The 26,926-nt window shown below is 32.4% G+C and overlaps 1 protein-coding gene across 1 annotated transcript in view; it reads left to right on the top strand.

The window, feature by feature from the left end:
- Positions 1-2,034: 2,034 nt before the first annotated feature.
- Positions 2,035-26,926, top strand: part of LOC127720488 (high affinity cationic amino acid transporter 1-like) — a 39,321-nt gene continuing 14,429 nt past the window's right edge. The window contains exons 1-10 of the mRNA XM_052227074.1: positions 2,035-2,280; positions 9,864-9,987; positions 11,023-11,142; positions 12,219-12,347; positions 15,241-15,396; positions 16,044-16,183; positions 22,656-22,776; positions 23,926-24,148; positions 24,933-25,072; positions 26,647-26,749. Coding sequence (XP_052083034.1) covers positions 9,879-9,987; positions 11,023-11,142; positions 12,219-12,347; positions 15,241-15,396; positions 16,044-16,183; positions 22,656-22,776; positions 23,926-24,148; positions 24,933-25,072; positions 26,647-26,749 — 1,241 coding nt within the window. The 5' untranslated portion in view covers positions 2,035-2,280; positions 9,864-9,878. The remainder of the gene's footprint in view (positions 2,281-9,863; positions 9,988-11,022; positions 11,143-12,218; positions 12,348-15,240; positions 15,397-16,043; positions 16,184-22,655; positions 22,777-23,925; positions 24,149-24,932; positions 25,073-26,646; positions 26,750-26,926) is intronic.

The following is a 26,926-nucleotide window of genomic DNA, read 5'->3' as shown; positions in this document are numbered from 1 at the left end:
TATTGATACGGAGTATTTTCGTATTCCTGTAGCAAGTATAGCATGTTTTAAAAAAGAGGCAGAAGATAAGGAGGGAACAATCAAAAATCATTTTTCAACGAAAAACAGACAATACCAAGGAAAAATCCGCACGAATCTTCAAAACACAACATAGAAAACTTATGATTGAGCAATTCGAACCCCACAAAAAAATGCGATCATGAATAAGACCTTAATACTTAATAACTTAATTTGCATAGCAACATTACTAAGAATTAATTTTTAACGAAATGCCCCTGTAACAAATGAGCTTTATGTTGAGAAGAAAATATTATCTATATAATAACATACCAGAATTTTCCAAATAAAATAAGGGAGATGTGACATGATTGACATGCAACGAGACAACTATCTATAAGAGTCCAAAAAGAAACTCGTCATAGATACGAGGCTACATTTTAGACGCGTTTTGTCTACAAAAGACTCATTAGTGACGCTCGAATAAAAAAAAAAGTATAAAAGGCCAAATAAAGTACGAAGTAGAAGAGTATTGAGGACATAAAATGTCGAAATGTTTTGCCAATTACGGACATGGTAATCTGTTCTTGGGGTAGAAAATACTTAGTTTTTCGAAAAGATCAAAGTTTTGTAAAAAGTTAATCTATGATTATGACCATATCAATTAATGATATGCGAAACAACTATGAGTAACTAGTCTATTTATTATTGCGCTCGCATCGTAGAATTTGCCAATTTTGGAACATTGAAGATTCATATAGATGCTAATTGTGCATTCAATTTTGTCCTACTAGTATTACGTTCGAGGATTTTGGAACTGTTGTTGAAAACTACTGAGGGAATTGCATGAACTACAAAAGTAGCAATACCGGGTGCGAGAACTTGGAAATTGACAATGCATGGGGAGACTGAAAGACACGAAACTTGACAGACCTTTTAGTTTCAGTGGTATCTTAAATGTCAACTTCAATGAGGTTACTGGAATATATAAGACCAGACAAAATGTAATGGTATGAAATTATCTAGTGGAAAGACATCACCTACAAAGTTAATGTTTATGAATAATGAAAACCTCTGATTAGGTACAGGCTCTATATGAAATGTTGGTTATTAAGTAATATGACAATATATCTTAACGTGAAAGTAATAGTACTTGGCAAGATCTGTTTTTATTTTTGAAAAGGTTTTGTAGGTATTCTGCTTCATGTGAATACAAAACAAGTCGGTAATTCATATCAATGTGCAAACATTGTTAAGCGAGACAAGAGATACACATAGCATCTTTATAAACACTGATAAAATAAGCAACAAAGCATTTAAAAACTAAGGAGTGTGGCACCTGCATATCTATAAAGGAATGCAAGCCATGACAGGATGTTCTCAACTTAACTACTTCCATATTGTTTCCCCATAAAATAATACGAATATTTTTTTTAACTAAAAGCTAGGTTTTTCTGCGTCATAGTCCGAGTCTAAGAATCTTTACATAATTGTTAAGTAATTCCTCATAACAACTTGAATTGCTGGTCATCAAATTTAAATCTAGGTGCTCTTATTAGGATATTTTCAATTTTCTACAGGACAATAGTTAAAATTACAGAACTAATCTTTCCGCTAATCTTACTTAAAAATAGTCAGTTTTTTTGCCTTCTTTTACGGAACATTTAACTGCCGAGGCTTTTTAATGTTTGAGATATGACAATTTAACATGGTTTAGCTGACTGTCCATTATTATGATATATAAGTCGCACCAAGGTTTGAATAAAATATCACATTTTGCATGTTGCCGTACAGGCAGAATTCACACAGAAGCTTATCAAGATAAATAAAAGAAGTTGGCATTATCCTTTCATTTCATTATGTAGATGTATAGATCTATGGTCCGCAAAAATCAAAAAATATAATAAGGACCATCATAAGAGACGGTGCCGCAGCTAACTCCCGTCAGTATATTACGTCCTAGATGAACGGAGCACCCGGAGTACTGATACTTTGTTAAACAAAACGACCCGGAAGTTATGTTGCTGTCGTGACTTTCCCAACTCGTTCAAAGTGCAATATTGCTGTGTGATTTTACATTATTCACGTGCTTTAGATAGATGACAACACAATTTACTATCAAGACAGATAAACAGAAGTGAATTTTTTTAATTTTCTTCGTCTAATCTATTAGGTTTAACGAGTGTGACAAGTGTAACTCCCATCTCGGCATCTGTCAATCTCTTTAACACGGATGTTAATATACAAACAACATTTCCAAGAATAACACGTTTTGAGAAGAAGGTAAAACATAACTGATTTTGATTATGATAAAGATTTTGATCAATTTACAGTTTCAGTATCCAAATATTGTATGCTATGTCTATAATATTTCAACCGACTTGCTCCACAATCAGCAGGATGAAAAATCATCTGTTTCTGTACCTGTATGTTTACCTTGTGGATACCAATACTGGCTTTAAGACAACAGTGGGGAGTCGGCACCATCAATAAATTGATGATAAATTAAGAGCAGTTTCGAAGCTTTCAATGCTTGGTGTGCACACTACAGTGTTTTCAAGGCCAAGGGCAAGGGGGTAACAAGACACTTCAGCACCAAGTTATTTCGGCACATGATATTGTTCCAAATAGTTTCTGACATTGCGACATTGCGGCATCAGGAAATTTTAGGACCAAGACAAATCAGCACTTCGTTTTTTATCTCTCTATATTTTCCTCACAGGCACTTGTCTCTGATTAAAAAAAATCCCAATTTACCTTTATTATTGTGCCTTAAATTAATTCATGTGATTTAATAAAAATAAAAACTAAAAATAATTTAACAATAGGCTGTAAAACAAGAATTTTGATAAGTGATATTAAAATCTTTACATATAAAGTATTTAATTCAATACAAAATATGACAGTGTTTGCATAAACATATATCCAATCAATTAAATCATTATTTTATGTGACTTTTATATAATATAAAGAGTTTTGATCATTAATTCCCAATTAAGATAAAAAGTAAACAGCTTGTATTTGCAGCTTGGGTTATCATTTGATCCCCACAATTCTCACAACAAAGTTATTATAAATACCTACAAACTATATTTTATTGTTAATATTTTTTTTTAATATTTATAATAATGTAATAAATGTTTAAAAACGACAGTCTGGGAATAATATATTGTAATGAATGTGGTTTGGGTAGTCTCCCTTCAATTGTTTCAGATTAGTATTTTCTTAATTAAATGTTTATTTTAGGTTTAATTTTATTTAAACATACTAGAATACAAAGTAGCTTTATTAATTTAACTATAAAAAGTATTCAAATTTCATATTACTTTATAAATTGGATGATTTTAATCATTTATTCAACATTTCTTCAATACCATATTTTAAAATATATCTTTGGAAGTTATAAGTTTTTCATTAAAACTTGATCAGGAGTTGCTCCGGTGGGGAGAAGTTCACTCTCCACATATATGTATGACCCGGCAGTGTAGTACTGCCACCCTTCTCTAATATACAGATTGCAGGAATGAATCATTCCACTCGAGTTATTTTGCAGCAACTACATTCAATTTGGCATTATTTTGTTACGATTTACTAAATTCTAAAACACAACGCAAAGTATATAAATACAGATACATTTACTTTTTTTAACTAAGTTATTGAAATACTTTACATTTCCATTTCGTTTGCTTTTTTTAACTAAGTTATTGAAATACTATTTAATTTATATTCATTTGACTTGAAATACTTTACATTTCCATTTCATTTGCAAACTATTACTATTTCATTACCACATGATTACATTTCATTTTTTAACTTAACTTTTGAAATACTATTCTTTTTCATTTCAGTTGACTATGTTTTATTTGAATGTTGTACATTTGTAAATAAATTGTTGAGTTCTATTTGATTTATGTCTCTGTTCATCCAAAATCTGATATCAGGTATACCAAGGATCGAATAGGGAAGAAGTACTAGCCACTACACGTCCTGGGAGGTGTCCAACCGATCCCCTCCTGTTACAATATACTGTCAAAATTAATATATTATGTCCCAGACTAACCAAAATAAAAATAAAACCTACATTTGTAAATCAGTATCAGGCCACTGTGGCCATAGAATTAGTTAATAATAAGGTCTGAAAGCTTAACAGTGGAATATAAAGGTGGTTATAGGGGAGGGTTGAGATCTCAAAAAACATGTTTAACCCCGCCGCATTTTTGCGCCTGTCCCAAGTGTGGAGCCTCTGGCCTTTGTTAGTCTTGTATCATTTTTAATTTTAGTTTCTTGTGTATAATTTGGAGTTTAGTATGACGTCCATTATCACTGAACTAGTATACATATTTGTTTAGGGGCCAGCTGAAGGACGCCTCCGGGTGCGGGAGTTTCTCGCTGCATTGAAGACCCATTGGTGGCCTTCGGCTGTTGTCTGCTCTATGGTCGGGTTGTTGTCTCTTTGACACATTCCCCATTTCCATTATCAATTTTATTCCACGGATCACTGTTTTCACAAAGAATGAGTTATATGTGGTGTTTTGCTAGATGGAATTTCAAAACACTTTGTGTTGTTCTTTACTTGTTTTTCCTCAATATTTATTGTCTGGTAGTTGTCAAATTTCTTGGCAGTAATTGTTCATTTTTAACATGATTGTTACAAACATTTGTCTGGTTCTATAGCAGGAACCAGCCCCTCAACCACTTTGTATAGAAATATAAGCTTCTGGCTTAAGCGTCTTATTTATATAGATCTTGAAGTTCCAGTTTGGGGCGCGTATTTGAGACGCAATCATATCTTATTTGGATTTGTAGTCTCCCGATATAAATCTCGCTGCTTGTCGTTGTATCCTTTCAAGCTTGTTGATGTTTGTAGATGTGTAGGTGTTCCATACTATTGCTCCACATGCTCCAGACTCCATTGTTGACCTGACAAGCAAAATGATTTTATGCTGAACTTGTCTCTTGCATTCTTGTGGGCAATATCTCAAATTCCTTCTTTTTAAGTCACTTATGAACAGTAAAATTTGTTTTCTATACATATATTCACTGGACATCAGACTTCCTCTTCTCCCATCATCATTATGGCGACCAAAGAGTCTGGAACAGTTTCGTTGTTGAAATCAGAAAACAAGTATTTATCATATATAAATGATATAGATATTTATTAAAAGGTGTTGTCTTTTCCTTATAAATCCTGTGAATTTAGAATATGTATGTTATATGTTTAACCCTCTTGCTGACGGAGGAACACATGTGTCCACACTCGCTGTGCTGGAGGGACATATATGTCCATATGTTTAATAATGCAAACTTCTAATTATTGCTGTATCTCATTCAAATAAGATATTGAAGATTTAACTTGTAATATTTTTCTTGAACATGTTCAATGGTTCCCCAACATAACGTCATTAAGGGCGCGACTTCATATACTGTAAACAGGGAATTAATTTTCGTGGCTGTTTGATTTTCGCTATTTTTGCGGTAAGAGTTGAAACGCAAAATTCAAAACAGCCACCAATATTTCAAGGAAAGCCGATTCATAAGATGAAGACCATACATAAACATATATGAATAGAATATGAACAGGACCACTGCAGAACATCGGTTAACACACCACAGATCTATATACGAAAAATCATAACTTTAAATGTATTTCTAAATGAAAGGCAATGTAAGAAATCACAATTTAACTCATGTTAGCCTAATTAACATAGAACAAATCTCAAGCAAGAGGATATTATGGATATTGTTATATAAACAATTGTTTCAAATATGTAAACAGCTGTCAATCAGTTTTACAAGGATTACCTCATTACAGCTGCTACACAGACTAATCAAATCAAAAGACAAGTCTTCACGCTTAACCACAAGCCCACCAGCACAGGCTTGTAAAATTGCTTTCTGACTTGTAAAAATCTTCTCTACAGGCGAACAGAATCCAACTAAAATTTTTCGTAAAATTGAACTTCGGGCCTGACTGTATTCAAAAGTTTATTGTGAAGACTTAAAAGAACGATTAATTAATTAGCAGTAATCCTGACATTTAATTGATTCTTAATTTGAGTCTAATATATGTCATAATTCTTCTCTGTTTATTGTGTAATTTGTGTTTTTAAAAGCAAACATGACTTATAACTTTAAACTACTTTTACATTAATGAACCGACACAAAGGATTTCTGATTGATTTTATCACTTGATTTAGGACACATGTAAAATTGTTTACTTTCAAAATCATTTATTATAAATACTTATGTAGGACACTGGTATTATCGCGAATTCAAAACTGCTCGAATTTAGATTTGGTTGGAGAAAAAAAGATTGTGCGAAAATTTCCAGGTTTACAGTATGGAATGACATCATTGTTGGGCATGTTTATGATTTAAGTTACAAACGTTCAGCTGTCGTATTTTGTGGCACACGCAATGCAACCATTTAAAATTAGCAGCAGCAAGAGGGTTAAAGACGTTTAACTGGTAAAAAAACTGTATTTTCCAACCAGACTGTTACGTAGTCTATATAACGTTACGATCAAAGTCCTGTCAGTGAATTTAATATGAGCAAGTAAAATATAAATTAAACTTCAAAACACTACAATAATACATATATTAGAACACATATATCTGTACGTGAACTATACTGGTTTTAAACAACAAAACTTTACCATATTCCAGGGCTAGGGTCGCCATTTCCAGAGATCTGGAAGTCTGATGTTCAGTGAACATATGTATCAAAAACCACTCTTTATTAATTGACAGTAAATTTGTCATTTTCTAGATCGGATCAAACAAACAGAATTTTTACAGATAAAGTAAAATTATTTGTCTAATTTACATATCAGCATGCAGTCAGTTGTTTTTACACAACGCTTCCTTTATTGAATGTGAAATGCCAAAATATAAGTACAATGTATCCACAACCATAGGGTGTAGGACCATCACAGGGGTGGATCCAGCCATTTTCAAAAGGGGGGGGGGGGGGGGGGGGGGTTCCAACCCAGGATAAAGGGGGGTTCCAAATGTCCCCATTCAAAAGCATTGATTGTAAAAAAAAAAGGAACCCCCCCCCCCCCCCCTTGGATCCACCACTGCTTTACTGTATAACTCACAGTATAGCAATACCAGTACATATTTAGTTATGTTTTAATTTATTCATTACTAAATCAATGTTTATACCAATATAGACTTATCAAGGGTCTGGAATTAAAGATCTAACTAGTGCATCTTTAAATTGGTAACCTTTTAGACAAGTTTATACAAAGGTTAGTAAGTTTATATGGATCATATCTAAATTTACAAGCTCTATAAACAACATCACTACAAAAATTATGATGTGACAGGGACGTGGTTGTAATCCCTTTACAGGTTCGGATTCCTGAGATTTGTTTCTGATTTTGGTGCCCACCAAATCCGTTATCAACCCTCTTAAGTCTATTAAAAAGATGACTACACCTGGGTTGGCAGCAAGATGAGAAAAAGTGCTCTTGATTTCAAATTCCTGAAGGGATTGTGTCCATGATGTTTGTAAAAATGATGTCAAGAGAGTTGGATATGTTTAACAAATGATGTATAACGTGTTACCATGACACCTGAAATGACCAGAACAATTGTGATTTTGGAAGGAAAATCATACTCTTCTGTTTCAAAACCAACAGACCTTATGTCATATTTTAACAAACAATGGTGGTGCCAAAAAGAAGGTTGTAGTAGTCAAAATATTTTATTAATGTCGAGATTTAGATTTTGACTATTACAGTCAGGGTGGCATGACCCCAAATATGCCTCTAGAAGACATCCACTGCTACGGGTCTGCATATTTTATATTTCATAATAAATAAGGGGAATGCAAATGAACTTAACTGCTTTATTAAGTTCAAGGAAGATTAAAAAGGTTTATGTTCAGATAATCAATTGATTTTATGCATGTAAACATGTACATTTTATTACCTTATCATAATTAGTTTATATACTTATCAACAAAGTACAAACTTTACAAACTTTGCTTTAATAAATACCGACTAATATACACTTAATTATTGATTTATTAATATATACTATGAACATATTTTATAATATTTTTGCATTAAAACAAAGATATATAACTCTAACAATATGTAGTAATTATTTTGGATACACATATTCATGTGAAGATCAAAGACTAATTTAAGGTTTGTTAATGATCATGTCCCATTAGTCAGGAAATTTGTGAATGTTTTTTTGGTGTCAATAATTATCTTAAGGTAGATGGGGTGTCTAAATTATAATCCATAGAATTTTTTAATAATTTGCCAAAATGTAGTTTATATCAAGCTTTTTAAAAAAAAATAATAAAAAGAATGGGTCACGGGGCTTATTTTCACGCTACAGGTTGTACAAAATTGACAGATTTTGTATAGATTATGCATGGAAAACCCAATTTTCTGCCTTAAAACAAAAACTACACCATAGAATTTTGAGATAAAATATGAGAAGATAGCTCTATTTTTATGCTTTCAGATAAGAAAAAGAAAAAATGGGGTCACGGGACCCGTTTTCTTGCTACATAATAAAATAGGTAAATTCCTAACACATTCTATTGTAAAAGTAACTTTATCTGAATTATCTGCCCTTAATTTGAGTTGCCTCCCCTTATGTGGCAAAGTTGGGAAAAATTGAATCAAACAAAAGTATTCTGTTTTTTGTAAAATACAACCATAAATATGATAAAACATGTCATTTTCTATATTGAAATGAAAATTCTTACACATGAATTGACTATTATTCTCAAAATTTGCACATTTTCTTAAAGATCTAGACCGATTGTTTTCTGGTATTTCAAAATCCAAGATGGAGGAAGACACCCTATCTACCTTAACAGAGTTCTTGAAATATTTTTTCCCTGGTCCTTGAGGAAAATATAGTGGCTCTCACTATTATTTCTATTGCAAAATACTAAAATTGTGTCGGTCCTTTGCAAATTTTGGTGGTCAAATCCCTAGGACCAACACTTTTCGAGAACTGTCTTAATATTTTTTGTAATTTGGAGAATGTTGATGACATATATCTTTGATAGTGTCTGCTCAATAAGTTCTCAACTTTTTTAGACTTAGAGGAATTAAGTCCAGGTATAAATCTTCTATTGGCATGTAGTAGAAATTCTTACAGGCAAGGAGATAGAATTTTACAATATGAAAAAAAAAAGTGTGGTATGAATGTCAATGAGACAGCTCTCCTCCAGAGACCAAATGATGTAGATGTTAGAAACTAAAGGCCACCATACAGTCTTCAACAATGAGCAAAACCCATACCACATACTGACAGCCTGATTTATCATATTTATGTACAAAACAATAAAGGAAAAACAAATATATAATATACAGCAACAAACAACAACCACTAAATACAGGCTTGGGACAGGAACATACAGAATATGACAGGTTTTAAACATGTTTGCAGGCAACCAACCCTCCCCTTAACCTAGGAGAGTGGTTAGTAACAGCACAACATAAGAACAGACTAAAAATCAGTTGAAAAGGGCATAAATCAGCATGATCAGTGGAAACAATCACAAAAACAACCAACAAAAACACTAAAAACACAAACAGAATAGAGAATGGAAAACAAAGTACCGATCTGAGAGTACTTGCAGTTAATGAAAGCTAGTTCAAAGCCAATAACAACTTAAAAAAATCATGTATCTAAGACATAAATATCAATCAGTACATGTACATCAAATAGATTTAGTGTAAAGAAGTCATAAACAGTCAGAGAAAAACCTGAAGCCTGAGTTGGTGAGCCTGTGATCAGACCAAGCATGAAGACTGCAATGCACATTAAACAGCAAATTGATTACAAGAAGATTTGTTTATTAATTTTGATATATCTATATTTTTTAGCTTTCATAGATAAAAATGAGTGGTTTCATTGGAAAACTGGTACGAAAGAAGTATATAGACATATCAACAGTGACAGATACCAAGTTAAACAGAGTTCTAAATACATTTGATTTAACAGCTTTAGGTTAGTATCAATGTCCTGAAATCTAGGAGGCATGAATTTAAACAGTAGTTTTTCAATAGGTGCCACTATGACTTAGCAGTGAATGCTTAATTCTCTTGAGGACCTGATTTTATCTATTGTCTTTAATTATAGGATTTGTTTTGCTGAATCTTTAGTTGTTTGTGTTTTTTGTTTCAATATTACATGGACTGCAACACTGTTAGTGTTTGTTTTTTCTTTTGGTCATATAAGTGACTGTGTTCAGCAGCTTATTTTATTTATTGTCCCCTTTTCTTTTGTATACTGCAAACCAACTTATTTTTGTGTATTCTTTATTTATCATTAAGTTCTTTTAAGCCAACTTTGCAGTGATTTATTTCGTGATCTTATCATTTTCATGATATATGTCTCAGGGAAGATCCATGTTTCAAATATTAGTGGCGATTTAAATTTGGGTCATTTTTATACGGCAGCCAAATTTATTTTAGATCTTTGACCACATTTAATTTGTGTCAGAAACCTATATTATGTCAAAAATTTGATCACAATCCAAATTCAGACAGTATCAAGCTTGAATATTGTGTCCAAATTTGCCCCAACTGTTCAGGGTTTGACCTCTACGGTTGTATCAGGCTGCGTTCAGCGAAGCACTTTATTCCACTTGCAAAAGTCGTGAAAATGAATTATTTACAAAAGTCCAGGCCTATACCTTTATATGGTTTTCAAGTAATTGTTAGGCCTATCAGGAAAATTTCAGGCCATCAGGATTCAAGTTTACCTTATTTTCTAACAGAAATAAGAATTGTATTGTCAAAAATGTGATTATTCTCTTTGCTGATTGATAGCATGTAGATTCAGGTGAAACTTTTAGGAGGGTAACACTCAGATGAAAATATAATCAAATGACGATTAATGTCTTGACTACAATTATTTCAACATAAATTTTCAACACAAAATCAAATTTACTAGACCTAGATTTAAGAAAGGAGAAACCAAACTATGTGATAATATGTATTAGGAAAATAAATCTATTTAATTTTTTTTTACATAACATAGGTATTGGCAGTACCTTGGGTGCTGGTATATATGTTGTTGCTGGACAGGTTGCCAAGGAGAAAGCAGGACCTGCTGTTGTGTTGTCATTTTTCATAGCTGCCGTGGCATCAGTTTTGGCAGGTGAGTGGAAGTTCATATATCTAGGAAAGGTTTGTTCTCTTATATAACGTCAAGTGAATAAAACAGTTTGAATAACATAATTTAATTTTGATCTGACACTGTAAGAAGATTAATATTGAATGGGAAGATTTAAAAGAAAAATAAATAAAATAACTACTTTGATTTCCATGACACATGACGGTTTTTCTGAAGAAAAAAAAACAACATTAATTTAGACTTACCAAAAGTTGATAATTTCCGCATGATGTTTTGTCAGCCAAATGGAAAAAAATTAATTTGGATTAACAGATTTTCTATTTAATTCAATTTGATGCGACTTTTAATGGAAGCTTTGGTAACCAAGTGTACAAAAATCTTTAATCAGTCGCTTTCAAGGATATTTTTAATTGATGCTGATTTCCCTTTAACTTGGAAAGTCAAACCTGTATCTAAAGGTCACCCTTGGGACCAGAGAAAAATTGACCTTATAAGAGAGGCGACCTTTGAATTGAGGTTCAAAACCTACGGATGCAGGATTTCCTTGCTGTGTTGAAAACCTATTGGTGGCTTTGAGCTTATTTATGCTCTTTGGTCGGGTTGTTGTCTCTTTGACACATTCCCAATTTCCATTCTCAATATTATTGATATTACTTCAATGGGGATAAAAACATGGTGACCAGACAAGACAGGATATTGCTTAACCTAGAAGTGACTTTTATAGCCTCTCCTGCTTTGCATGTTTCACCCACCATGGAGGCCTCTCATGGGGGTGTCCAAGTAATCACATAATCCCAAATTGTTTGCCAATATAATCACATAATCATTAATTATTTTTTTAAACAAGATAATCAAATAATCAAAAATACAGTCCTAAATTATCAAATAATCAAATAATCATGAAATATTTGGTCTGGTAATCAAATAATCACTATAAAAACGGCCAAGTAATCACATAATCAAAAACCCCATGAGGAGGCTCCCCATGCGAATCCACGTTCAGTCAAAACTTCACAATTAGGAATAAGAGACAATTAAAACCATGATATTGAGAACCCTACTCAAATTGGAAAACTGCACCTTATTTTTTTCTTTTTCAGGTCTTTGTTATGCAGAATTTGGTGCACGTGTACCTAAAACAGGATCTGCCTATGTGTATAGTTATGTTACAGTTGGAGAGTTCATAGCTTTTATTATTGGATGGAATCTTATACTGGAATATGTCATAGGTATGTATATAGCTTAATTGATTATTTTTATGCCCTGCTAAAGATAGTAGGGAAGCATGATATTTTCTGGTCTGTGCAAAAAGTAAAATCACAAAAATACTGAACTCCGAGGAAAATTCAAAACTGAAATTCCCTAATCAAATGGCAAAATCAAGAGCTCAAACACATCAAAAGAATGGATAACAACTGTCATATTCCTGACTTGGTACAGGGATGTGTGTCAGTGGAATTGTGATCACATCAACTTAAAAACTTAATACACATAATTATTTTGGTTTGAACTTTTAAGAAAATAGGCTTTTGACCTAGATTTCATGGTCAAACGATCAGGTGAAAGTTTTTGTGTTAGGAAGGTTAAATTATTGTTTTAAGATAAAGTTGTGGTCACATCAATTTAAACTTGATCAGATATGTACATTATGATGTGAACTATTAAAAATATAAGCCAAATTATGGATTTGACCCAGATTCCATGGTCTACTGAAGATGAAAATGTTTTAAGTGCAAGCAGGGCTTGGTGTCCTGTTGATACATATTCTTGTGAAAGTTAATAAAAAAATTTAAGTGCTTTAATGACTAAAAGCTAGTAACTGCTACAAGACATCCATTTGACTTCACCTGCCTCTTTTCATGTATGTCTATACTTATTCTGCCAACAGAAGTTGGTTCAAAGAGTATTTATTTTGTATATATGCATTGTATCATAGGTCAAATTTATTTGTTCAGTGTATGTTCACTGGTGTTAATATGTCCTTTGATTGAGTTAAGCCATTTCAGTTGATATTTTATAGTGTGTCTTTCTATGTTGTGATGTTACACGATTGTTTCAGAAAAAGGGTGAAGGTTTGGTACCATTAAAACGTTTAAACCCGCTGCAATTGTTTGCACCTGTCCTAAGTCAGAAATCTGATGTTCAGTAGCTGTCGTTTGTTTATGTGGTTCATCAGTATTTCTCGTTTCTCGTTTTTTTAGCTCTCCGGGGCCCAAAGGGCCCCATGTGAGCTTATGCCATCACTTGGCGTCTGTCGTCGTCGTCTGTCGTCGTTGTCTATTGTCGTCTGTCATCGTAAACTATTTCAAAAATCTTCTCCTCTGAAACTACTGGGCCAAATACCTTCAAACTTTAACTAAATGTTCCTTAGGGTATCTAGTTTATAAATTGTATCCGAAGTTTTGATCCATCGACAAACATGGCCGCCATGGCTAAAAATAGAACATAGGGGTCAAATGCAGTTTTTTGCTTATATCTCAAAAACTAAAGCTTATAGAGCAAATCTGACATCGGGGAAAAATTTTTTAATTGGTCAAGATCTATCAGCCCTGAAATTTTCAGACGAATCGGACAACTCTTTGTTGGGTTGCTGCCACTAAATTGGTTGTTTTAAGGAAATTTTGTAGTTTTTTGTTATTATCTTGAATATTATTATAGATAGATATAAACTGTAAACAGCAATAATGTTCAGCAAAGTAAGATCTACAAAAAAGTTCATATGACCAAAATTGTCAATTGACCCCTTAAGGAGTTATTGCCTTTTAAAGACAATTTTACACAATTTGTTCATCAAGTTTGCTAACATTTAAAAATCTTCTCCTCTGAAACTACTGGGCCTAATACTTCTTAACTTTGAATGGATGTTCCTTTAGTCTAGTTTATGAATTGTATTTGAAGCTTTTAGAGCAAATCTGACATTGGTAAAATTGTTCAATTGGTCAAGATCTATCAGCCCTGAAACTTTCAGACAAATCGAACAACCCATTGTTGGGTTGCTGCCACTAAATTGGTTGTTTTGAGGAAATTTTGCAGTTTTTTGTTATTATCTTGAATATTATTATAGATAGATATAAACTGTAAACAGCAATAATGTTCAGCAAAGTAAAATCTACAGAAAAGTTAAATGACCAAATTTGTCAATTGACCCCTTAAGGAGTTATTGCCCTTTAAAGACAATTTTACGAAATGTGTTCAAGTTTGCTAACATTTAAAAATCTTCTCCTCTGAAACTATTGTGCCTAATACTTCTTAACTTTGAATGAATGTTCCTTTAGTCTAGTTTATGAATTGTATCCGAAATTTTGATCCATCAACAAACATGGCTGCCATTGCTAAAAATAGAACATAGGGGTGAAATGCAGTTTTTGGCTTATATCTCAGAAACTAGAGCATTTAGAGCAAATCTGACACGGGGTTAAAATGTTCAAAAGGTCAAGATCTATCAGCCCTGTAATTTTCAGACACACCGAACAACCCATTGTTGGGTTGCTGCCACTAAATTGGTTGTTTTAAGGAAATTTTGCAGTTTTTGGTTATTATCTTGAATATTATTGAAGATAAAGATAAACTGTAAACAGCAAAAATGTTCAGCAAAGTAAGATCTGCAAAAAAGTTTGCATGACCAAAATTGTCAATTGACCCCTTAAGGAGTTATTGCCCTTTAAGGACAATTTTACACAAGTTGTTTTATGTTTTTTTAACTTTAAAAATCTTCTCAAATGAATCTAGTATAAATTTTGTATTTCATTTCCTTGTACGTCAAGAAACATAGACACTATGGCTAAATTGGAACATATGGGTGAAAAGCAAAAATGATCATTGATGAAAGATTTAAGCAAAAAAAATTACAGGTGAGCGATTCAGGCTCTTGAGAGCCTCTTGTTATATAGATTAGACCGTTGGTTTTCCCATTTGAATGGTTTTACACTAGTAATTTTTGGGGCCCTTTATAGCTTGCTGTTCGGTGTGAGCCAAGGCTCCGTGTTGAAGACCATACTTTGACCTATACTGGTTTACTTTTATAAATTTTGATTTGGATGGAGAGTTGTCTCATTGGCACTCATACCACATCTTATTATATCTATAGTCTCTCTATAATTCGAAAAAATATATATTTTATAGGTACAGCCAGTGTTGCCAGAGCATGGAGTTCTTACTTTGATTCACTCATCAACAAAACCATCCAGCATTTCTTTCAGGACAACATGCCGATGAATGTCGGAGGACTGTCACCTTATCCTGATTTCTTTGCTTTTGGTATAACTTTACTGCTAACATGTAGGTATTTTATGTCTGTTTAAGTATGCATTTGTTTCAGCTTTAGCCCGCCTAGGAGTGCGGGATTTTCTTGCTGTGTTGAAGACCCATTGGTGGCCTTCAGCTGTTTTCTGCTTTGGTCAGGTTGTTGTCTCTTTGACATATTCCCCATTTCAATTCTCAATTTTATGTTTAATTACATTATCTTTGGTTACATTTACGATTTTCACCATGTTTCCAAACTCTTTCATTTGATGTTCATGAAGCTTCTCATTCTACGATAGTGACCATCTTGAATTTCTAATGCCTGAAAAGATTAAATCTTTCATGCTTAAAAATTTTCTGCATGAATGAAAGAATATTGAGGTACACATTAATGAGACAGTAACCCTACAATACAATAGTCATTCAAAATTTGACCTTCAACAATAGACGAGTTTCAGACCATGTGGCATTTAGATCTAAATTTCTCAAGATCTAGATAAAATCCAAATAATTGTTAAGAATATGAATATAAGGCTATACAGAGGAAAACACCAACACACAAGACACAAAAAATGGCCAACCATCTTCTTAAATCCTGTATCTACTCCTGATTTAAATCTTATCAAGTATATTGAGAAAAAAACATCATAATTTTCAGCATTTTGTTTTGTTATGTTTTTCAGGTATTTTAGCTATTGGTGTGAAAGAATCGTCTACATTTAACAACATATTTACCGGAGTGAATTTATTGGTTGTTCTTTATGTTATCGTGTGTGGAGCATTTAAGGCTGATACTCATAACTGGAGTCTTACCAGAAATGAGGTAAGGCCAAAAATGAAATTAAAATTGTTCAATGTTGACTACCTATCCTGCTAAAAAGTGGCATACCCGAAAAATTTTATGACACAAATTCTTTCAAATTTAAAAAAAAAGATTTGTCATGCTCTAATGTTGTTTTCTTGTCTAAAACATGTAACTTATGTTGTTGGCAAAAAAAAAAAAAGAAAAGATCCCTACCTACCTACCCAACCCTACAAGGCATTGGTAGGCAACATAAAACAAAGAATTATTTATGGGTGGCCTAATGTCTTATTTTATTGATATCTGTGGATTCATTATTATTTGTTGGATACCAATTATTGTTGATTTCATTGGTACAGGTGAACCACGAATTTGAATGTTTAACAAAATATAAATTTTTCTATAGGCCTATATGCAAGATTTTGTAAAACCATGAAATCAAATATCAACGAAAATATAAATTTTTCTCAATCAAGGAAAATCGGTAAAAAATCCAATAAAATTAAAATTTAACTGTACAGACCTGCTTTCTTTCCCGATTTATAGGGATTTCACCCAAGAGAGGTGTTGACTGACTCTTGAAATCCTCCTTTATATCAACTGAATACTTGTACTTAACAGGCCTCATAAGCAGTTTAACTCTGGTTGAGAGTTGTCTCAATGGCAATTATACCACATCTTCTAATTTTTATAATACAATTTTCTCAAAAATCTTATATCCTGTGCCCCCCCTCCCCTCAATTTTTTTTACACTTTTAACTTTTTGAAATAAAAGATTTCTTTGATAAATTTTTAAATACCAATTAAAAGATCGAAACAAATAAATAACATTTGTTCCTTTGTCAATCTCTTAATTTTTATGTAGTTCTATAATTGTTTGGCTTAGTGTTAAAACACACTTCAGTCAGGTAAGAATAAATCTTCAAATATTTATAAAACTCAAGGGGCTGTTTAAACAACCATGAATACCCATGAGCTAGGGTCTGGCATGGCAGAGACAAATACACATGTATATATGTTTCTGGGCACGGTTGGTTAAATTTAATAAACATTGAAATTAGTTTAGACTTAATACAAAATATTAATGACCAATCAGTAACCTCCCCATAAGACTTCATATTCATTCATCAGTATCTTTGAATGTATTAATGTGCAAATGAATTATCTACCCTGAATTGGTGTATTTTTATATTTATAAAAAAAGTGCAATTGTATACTTTTACCAATGAAAGGTATATGTTATAGAATAAAAAAAAATGTTTTAACATCTATTTTTAACAGTTTGATATGTTTCAGAAATAGATAATACTGCTTTTGTAAATAGTTTTATAAAATTTAACCAGTGTGTACATTTGTGTACAAAAAGATCTTAAATTCACAAAACCATTGATTTGGTTATAATAAGCGGGCTAATTAGCCATTTGGTTTTTTTAGTAATATTTGACCTGTCTGTATAGACAGTACATTCAAGCAAAAGGAGTAAGAACTGCAAAGGTAAGGGATATATAGTAATCATAACTCACCATTTTATAATTTCAATATTAAATATAATTCTTACATCTCGATAACCGTGAGGGCATTTCGATGTATTGTTGCCACAGAGATTTCTACTTACGTAACTTTCGTTTTTGACTGGTAACCGATCTATAAATACGCATACATTATCGAGTGCAAAATAACATTCCATATCGCTTGTTATAAATTCATTTCTTCAATGAATACTCATAAAAATATTTTTGTTTAGAACATAAAATAATAATATGAAAATGTTTTGTCGTTAGAAATATATATATATTAGTAAAAAATCATTAATAATATCTATGCACACGTACAGAAATATTGTGTTAACGCATGCGGAAGAATATCTCAAGAATGTTTTGCGGGAAAATATGAATGCCTACTCAAATCCAATCTATTAGAAAAATCGCTTATTACAGAAGAGGTGTCCACCATGCACTTGCAATGCACTATTATTAGAATAGTAGAATAGAATAATATACAAATGGATGAAAATGATATACACATGTAACTGTTAATATATACAAATATTAATTTAATATATAACAACAAACCAGAGTATAATGATTTGTATCACCACAATATAATAGTTATTACGGTGAGATTGAATTCGCTGTCATTTATTCATCATCCACGCACAAACTTGTCTCAGAAAAAAATATATGTCTGTACATTAACCTCACTTTCAGGTATAGATATGTGATTTTTTTTTTCTGAGACAAGTGCTTGTGACCATCCACAAGAACTTGTGGTCATCGGATATTCAGTACTTCAGTACTTTGATTTATCCTGCACGACTTTTCTACTTTACTAATACAGGTGTACAGATAACACGAAACGATATACTTATACTACACGTATATAGTCTCCTGGTATCCTGCTTCTGTTGCGAGCGAACCGTTATGTCAAATTACTGTTTACGTCACAGTTCAATTTGGGGTCCTCATTGCGGTCCGCGTTTAAGTTATGTCAATTTGTTTCAAAAACAAATTCAATGATTGGGATGGAAAAAAAATGTACAAAATTAATTGCAGGATAAAGACAATACCCGGTAACTGTTTAGTGTCTTTAAATATCAGCTGTATTTGTACTCGGCTCGAAACAGGAGTAATAGCTTGCTGAAGATCGCAATACACCTGTTTCTTAGCCTCGTACAAATACAGCTGATATTTAAAGACACTAAACAGTTATTGTCTATATCATTTCAAAAATAAACATAATGGAATTAAATAGTGACCAAACTTGGATTATTTTGTGATTTGCCAATACAATTTGTTCAAAATTCCACGTTTAATTCTCATTAATCTGTAATCATGAAGATTTGATTTCATAAAATATCTTTGAAGTTTATTCTTGTCAAACTTATCAAGTCTGGTGAAACAAAGTAATGAAATACATGATTAGCTGGTCATTATAAGTTTTTAATTAAGAGGCCAGTTGATTTGAATCATGTCGATTGTCACAAAGCAATAAATGCATTTTCATAAGGAGCTGAGAAGAGTGATATAGGCACAAGAAGAGCTTATATGTCCATCAAGCTTTAAAATTGGGGGGTCTAAAATGGTTCAACAAAGGTGAATTGAGGAAATTGCCTCACCAAATTATAAATCAAATGTAATATCTTCATTGTATTTAATATCTTAAAGCAATAATCTTGAAATTCTTTGTACTAAAAGTTGTCTTTAAGCCAGATTTCAAAGCTTTTTGTGAAAAATTGATTGATCAACACAAATTATTGAGAATATTATATCAAATTTTTAACATTTATTGCAAAATCCCCAAAGTAACTGAGTTCTGACATTGAACTCAGACTTCTCTTAAATTGACTTTTACTGTGCGTACTGTTGTGGGTTGAGATCTCAAAAAACATGTTCAACCCCGCCACATTTTTGCGCCTGTCCCAAGTCAGGAGCCTCTGGCCTTTGTTAGTCTTGTATCATTTTTAATTTTAGTTTCTTGTGTATAATTTGAAGTTTAGTATGACGTCCATTATCACTGAACTAGTATACATATTTGTTTAGGGGCCAGCTGAAGGACGCCTCCGAGTGCGGGAGTTTCTCGCTGCATTGAAGACCCATTGGTGGCCTTCTGCAGTTGTCTGCTCTATGGTCGGGTTGTTGTCTCTTTGGCACATTCCCCATTTCCATTCTCAATTTTATTGATCACTAATTTCAATTTAATTTTTGACATGATAAAATGAGTAAAAATACTATGTAGACAAGAATTGCAGTTGGTCACTGAAAAAGCTCATTTTATTTTCAGCTATTACTTACCTTACCTTTTAAAGTAACTGATTGTTTTAATTGTGCTGTCTTAACTAGACAGGTCAAATATTATTTTATTATTCTATTTGGCAAATTCCGCGATTTTCGGATAATCTCAAAAATTCTGGTGGTACAATCTAAACTTAAAACCTTTTTGTGGACAAGTACACACCCTGGTTAAATTTTATTAAATCATTTACAAAAGCAGCATGATCTATTATTAAAATATATATCAAACTGTCAACAAAGATGTTAAAACACATTTTTTAATTCTATAAAATATTCCTTTTATTAATTCATATATACCTTTGCAATTTTTTTATAAATTATAATTAGACATCAAATCAGGGGAGATAATTCCTTATGTTTGGAGTTCTGCATTTATCAAAAATAAAGCTTTATTAGGGACCCAAGCCCCCCTAAATCTGCCTCTGATAAATAATGATTGATTATTTATTACTGGACATTGAAAGCCATAACTCTTAGCCAAATAATTAATAAACTACAAAAGAGAAAAGACAACAAAGGTAAGGCCAACTGCTAATTAAACTCATAATGTTTAAGTCATCCGTTTCTTTAACGGTTCATTAAAAGGAATTGAAAAATATGGCTCTGTTTACACCACAAAATCTACTCTGAGTACAGACAAACCAATGCATCAAGGAAAGTTTTAAGGCCTGGCTAGACCTAGATATATAAAAGTTAGATATGTATGCAGTTTATGTTCCAGAAAATTAAAAACTTAATACCTGGATTTTGATGTGTTGTAAAGACAGCCTGGTATTTGCTAGAACCTTAATCTGTATTGAAAGTTTGAAAGAAAAAAATTTACTTCAAAAAGTAAAAAGTGTATCAAAAATTGAAAGGAAAGGAGGGGGGGGGGGGGGGTCAATTTAGAATTAAGGATTTTTCAAGGGAAATAAAGTAATTTATTTTGTATTAACCCCTAATTTAATGATGCTGGGTTTTTGGTGGGGTTCATGTTGCTGAAGGTTTAGAAGTTTCAATTGTAGTAATTTGTTGTAGTGGTAGTATAATTTTTATATGTCTGTACCATTGTATCTTTTTTTGGGGGTGTTGTCTGAGTCTAGTTAGCAAAAATGCATTTATAACAATTTTTTTTTTCGGTAAGGGAGGTCTATTATAATATCCTAAATGGGATAATAAGGGAGGAGGTATAATGACATTTTAAGCCACTACATGTACTTGTATGGCCCATATTCTCTTTGAAAATTGAAAAGTTTTATTTGTATTTAAGACTAACGTTAATCTAAATCAATAACAAACAATTAAGACTTTCATTTACCATGCACTGCAGTAGTCATTCAGATATAAATTGTCTATTTTGTCTTAAAATTTTTTTTAGGACTTTAAAGAAATAGTACATTTAGGGATTTTTGTGCCCTCTCAATGACTTAGTGGCTTATATTGATTTACTCTTGTGCATACAATTTCCTTTATTTATGCACTTTTAACATGCTTAATATATGTACAATAGAAATACATTTTCAAATTGTTTTCCAGAGGCTAACATCATTAAGCCTCCGTCAAATCATTTGAATTATGGAAATGTTGTTCAAGACCATTGAACTCAGATCTAGTTCCTATTAGACTGATTTATTTTTTTTCTTTCCAGAGTAATGTCCCTTGATGAGAGGGTCGTAATGGGGGTACCTTCATGACGAATAACGGTAAAAAATCTTGCCAAATGATGTTAACGGTAATTTTTGGTGCATGACGATAAAATGTACATTTTCTTTATGACGATAAAATATCGACTGATTTTGAAGGAAATAATGGTAACGGTTAATTTTTTGAGACCTCTGACGAATCACAATAAGGATACTTTGACGAATCACGATATAATTTTAATTAATTTGACGCTAACCGTAGCCGAAAATGACCGTTTAACGCCTGACGGTAAAGGACATCCCTACCCTCTTGATAAAGCAGAATATTGCCATAATTTTTGTTTTCAGACAATAAGTAAGATGTAGTTTGACAGATTTCACTTTTGTCATTTTAGAATTATCATAGGCGGATCCAGGGGGGTGGGGGGTGGGGGGGGAAGGGGGGCGGTTGCCGGGCCCCCCCTTTTGTGGGAAAAATTTGGTTGATTATATAGGGAATCACTGAAGCATGACTGGAGCGGGCCCCCCTTAGGTCAGTCAGCGGGCCCCCCTTATGAAAAGTTCTGGATTCGCCACTGATTATGCCCCTTATTAAGTAGGTAAAAAGCAAAATTTTTGGTTAATCTGAAAGATAAAGAGTGAGCACGGACCGGAAACATTTTCATTGTTTTAACCAAGAAAATATGAAGTTGTATTTAAGTGGCTTCATTGATGACAAAGATTGAGTTCCAATTTCATTCATAAAAGCTAATACATTGGATGTCTCCTGTACAATTTATTTCATGCAATCACTGCCCAAAACCAGGCTATATAAATTCTTGTCATATAAGAAACTGCCATTGTATTTAAACTAGACAAAACCTGTAACTTAATTAGTTAACGGACCGTGCAAGACCTTCATGGGAAGTCAAGGTTGTTGAAAACCCCCCTCGTCATTAGAATATCCATGTTTTTCCCTATCTTTGCGGATTGGTAACTCAACAGTTTATGGGACAGGGGATTTATGTCTTATGGGTTCTCTGGAATGGCTGTTTAGACAAGTTATTATAATATATCCCTGTTTTTTTCCTATCTTTGCAGATTGGTAACTCAACAGTTTATGGGAAAGGAGGATTTATGCCTTATGGGTTCTCTGGAATGATGGCAGGGGCAGCTACCTGTTTTTATGCCTTTGTAGGGTTTGATTGTATAGCAACCACAGGTAATTACAATGTCACAATTTGACTGTGACATCCACCCAACAACACATTAAAAATCTAAAGGTTTAACCCAAACAGTCTTCTATTCATTTGATGTTTAATAGTTACCGTACTCAAAACCGGACACTAAGTTTACAATAAGCATTGTGTATAAGTTTCATAACATTTGGATACGGTAAACTAAAGTTAGAGAACGGAAACTAATTTTGGGACATACGGACGTACAAGAGTATCACTTAATGCACCCTCCACCGGGGCTGGGGCAAAAAAAGAGGCAGAAGGTGCCAAGGGAACATAAAAAACCTTGACCAAAAAGAAAAAAATAGGAAAAGACAAAACAATAGTCTATAAAACAGATGCACTATACAGAAAACAAAAGACAAAGGAACATGGGTTATTCTCAGGAGCTTTAGGATGGATAAGCTGATCCTGCTCCACTATTGCCACCTGTATGTTACTTTTTTCACATTTTAATCAACATTAAGATAAATGCTTCCACTAGTTTCTGAATTTTGCAATATAAAGCTGCTGTTATTACATTTCTGATTTGTTCAAAGGGAGAAATAAAAAACATTGTAACCAGTCATGGAAAAAAGTCAATTCAATCACAACATTAAAAAAATCTGATTTTTGACTTTATTGAAGTTCATGAAACTAAGTTACCGACAATGTATATAATTTCTTTGTCCTGGTAAAATTATTATTAAAACAAAAGGTATAAAACTAAGGAGTTCCTGTTTGTTTAAATTTAGCAATAAGCATGGATCAAGACATTGATAGTACAAACCTCACTCAGAAAAAAAGGGGGGATGGTTTAACCCAGGAGCTCCAGAATGCTAAGCTATTCCTGTTTTACTAGTAACCATCATTGTGTTACACATGTTCAAAGCCAATGAAATGAAGTAATAAAATGATATTGAGGGAATAGCAGAAATAAAAAATTTGAAAGCCATGCTTGATCTATATTCTTCATCGCAAAATCATACATGATAACTTTCAGGATGAAGAACAGCTATAAAATATTACTCTTTGACTTATCTACTACTCATTTATAAGAATAGTTTCAGTGTGTTTCAAGGCATGTGTGCATCAACCTCGTATATCATTTTCCCGTCCATCAAAAAGACTCAGATTTAAATTTTTAATTACAGGAGAAGAAGCAAAAAATCCACAGAAAGCTATTCCAATTAGTATTGTTGTGTCTTTATTTACTATTTTTCTGGCATACACTGGAATGTCTATAATTCTGACCTTGATGTGGCCATATTATGACCTTGACAGTGATGCACCATTACCGGAGGTGTTCCATAATGTAGGATGGGATGTGGCAAAATATGTAATTGCTGTTGGTGCCGTCTGTGGACTTTCCACAAGGTAAGTGTGAAGATATCAAAAGGCAAGTTCATTTTGATCTCTAAATAAAGGGACAGAAGATTAAAGTCCAAAGTTAACTTCCTTTAATTTGTGCTGCCTACAAAAACAGCTCTTATTTTCTTCATACACATTCCTAATTTATTTTTTCATGTTTTATACATAAAATAGCAAGTAAGGGGTTGAAACTACACGGTAAAACATTTTGGTTCATGCATTTTGAGTTAAAGTTATGTTTTTATCCAGTTGACAAAATTCAAAGATGAAATGTTTGAAGCTGTTAAACTGAGTTAAAAAACCCTTGAAAATAAATCTGTCCTATTTTGAGTTTGAGCTGATGAAGTGTTCTATAATTTTGATATATTTTGTCCCAAAACTAGGACACTTCACTGTAAAAATCTTATTGAGTAAATGCTGGTGGATTTTTTTTTCTTTTGCATTTATTGTCTCAAGTAATGCATTGCCAAATTAATGGTGGTCTGTGCAAGAATAAAATGGTATAGTAAGGTCTATAATTATCATGATTATGGGCTTATCCTGATGTTGCAAATTAGAATACAATATTTGTGATGAGATTAAGTAATAGTTAAAGCGAATAAATATTTTTTCATCATTTTTAGCGAAGCTTTTTCTCTGTTTTAATTAAGACGATATTCCTGAAATTGGTTTATTTTTCGCTGAAATATAATAGTTTTATATGATATCACTTTCAAATCATATCAACAAGTCAATACTAGTGTCCAATTGAACAAAAAATTGTAAAGCTGTACATAAATCTATTTTGTAGTTTACTTGGAGCCATGTTTCCATTGCCAAGGGTGATATATGCCATGGCATCAGATGGATTGGTATTTAGATTCTTATCTAATGTCAACAAGAGATTTCAGACTCCATTAATAGCAACGTTCATCTCAGGGTTACTAGCAGGTAGGATGAAAAGCTGTTAGATATTATATTATATCACATAGCTGAGAGGGTGATAGAGCAGATTGTTACCCTGAGAAAACATTGTCAACTGAGGCGAAGCCAAGGTTGACAATGTCTTTTCGAGGGGTAACAATCTGCTCTATCACCCTCTCAGCTATGTGTTATTTAATTTATTATTCTGAATGTTCTGTTATTACTGTCTATTAAATTTCAAATTCAAAGTAATTAAACTATGTCGTCTTGTGCATAACAATCATCGGTATTTATTAAAGCGCACACTTGAGCAAGCATCTCCGTGAAGGGTAATAGAGTATTTGCCATGGGATAGAGTAAATTGTCTCCCTCGTATTAACCAATCAAAATCTGGCATTTATACATGAAGTGTAATAATATATTATATTATATCATCTCACCTTGGTTGTCTCATGGGAGTGTGCGTGCCGTAAGTGGGGAAAGTTTTGGGTTCAATCACTGACCATATCAAACCAAAGACTTTAAAAATTGTATTTGTATTTCTCTGCTAAGCATGCACGAGGGTTTTATTAACAGACTTTACTGAAATTTTCAAACAATGTTAAGGTCAAATTTTGATGATTTTTCAAAGTGTTGTTTTAAAGTGATGGGACTTGATCATAGTTCATACAACAAATTAAAGTTACTACAATTTTTATATACATATTTTCAGTTCTGATCTTATGGCACTTCTAACAATTGAAGCAACAAAGTGAGAGAAGCACATTCATACACTTATTATGCATATTATTGTTTTAATATTCTTTTTCTTTTGAAAGAACTTAAAAAAAAAAACAACTACCCCAGATGATGTCTTGAGAATAGAAATATGGTTATCCCTAGACTTCTTTGTTCTTTTCCTCAATATGTTTGTAAAATTTGAGCAGGAAAATAATTAAACAAATCAATAAAAAACCCAACAATTTTAAACTGTTTATGAGAGAATGTATTGAAAATTGCATAAAAATTAATTATTGGTAAATTATTAAACTATGGATCTTTCTTGATTCCAGATAAATTATTAGTAAAAAGTAAAATTAAGAACTCTTGTTGATTCTATATAAATAAGAATTAAATACATTAACTATCAAATCTATTGAATCATTGGATAAATTATAAGAAAATACGTAAAGTTTTGAATCTTTATTGAATCTAGTAAAATTTTGAGGAAATAAGTACAGGTATATTGAAATAGTGAATCTGTAGTAAGATTCAAGATAAATTATTAGTAATTGTGTTTTCCAGATAAAAGCAGGTGTACTTTTATGGAACTGCTTAGGTCAGTGGCCCAGGCATATAATGCTACCCATGTATGCCCTGCCATCCTGTCATTCTGTCATACCAAAATCCAACAATTGTCCAGACTTTTTGTTTGTAATGCCTACAGATATTAAGCCAATTTTTAGTTTGTAAGTGTACAAAAGTAATGCACATATTGAATTCATATTTTGTATTGGTTGGCTTACTTTTCATGGTATTATGATTGTTGGCATTTGGCAAAAAAAAGGGCGATAATGCATTTGCATTGCAATGACACATCTTTTTTGCTAAACTAATTACAGGTGTTATGGCAATGTTATTTGACTTACAAGAACTGGTAGATATGATGTCTATAGGAACATTACTGGCTTATACATTAGTAGCAGTTTGTGTGCTAATTTTAAGGTATGTTCATGTTTATTAGATTTTTATATAATTCAATCATAAGATATATAACTATCATCTCTAAAATAGGAATTTGGGGTTTGGAGTTTTGCATTTCTTTTTTTTTTTAGTTGATTATCTCCCCTTGGTTATTTCAAATGAAGCAGATATCAAATGACATTATAACATTGAAGGTAT

Source organism: Mytilus californianus, unplaced genomic scaffold (assembly GCF_021869535.1).
Source record: "Mytilus californianus isolate M0D057914Y unplaced genomic scaffold, xbMytCali1.0.p SCAF_11, whole genome shotgun sequence".
NCBI classification, from domain to species: Eukaryota; Metazoa; Mollusca; class Bivalvia; order Mytilida; family Mytilidae; genus Mytilus; species Mytilus californianus.
This window is presented reverse-complemented; position numbering and strand designations above follow the sequence as displayed.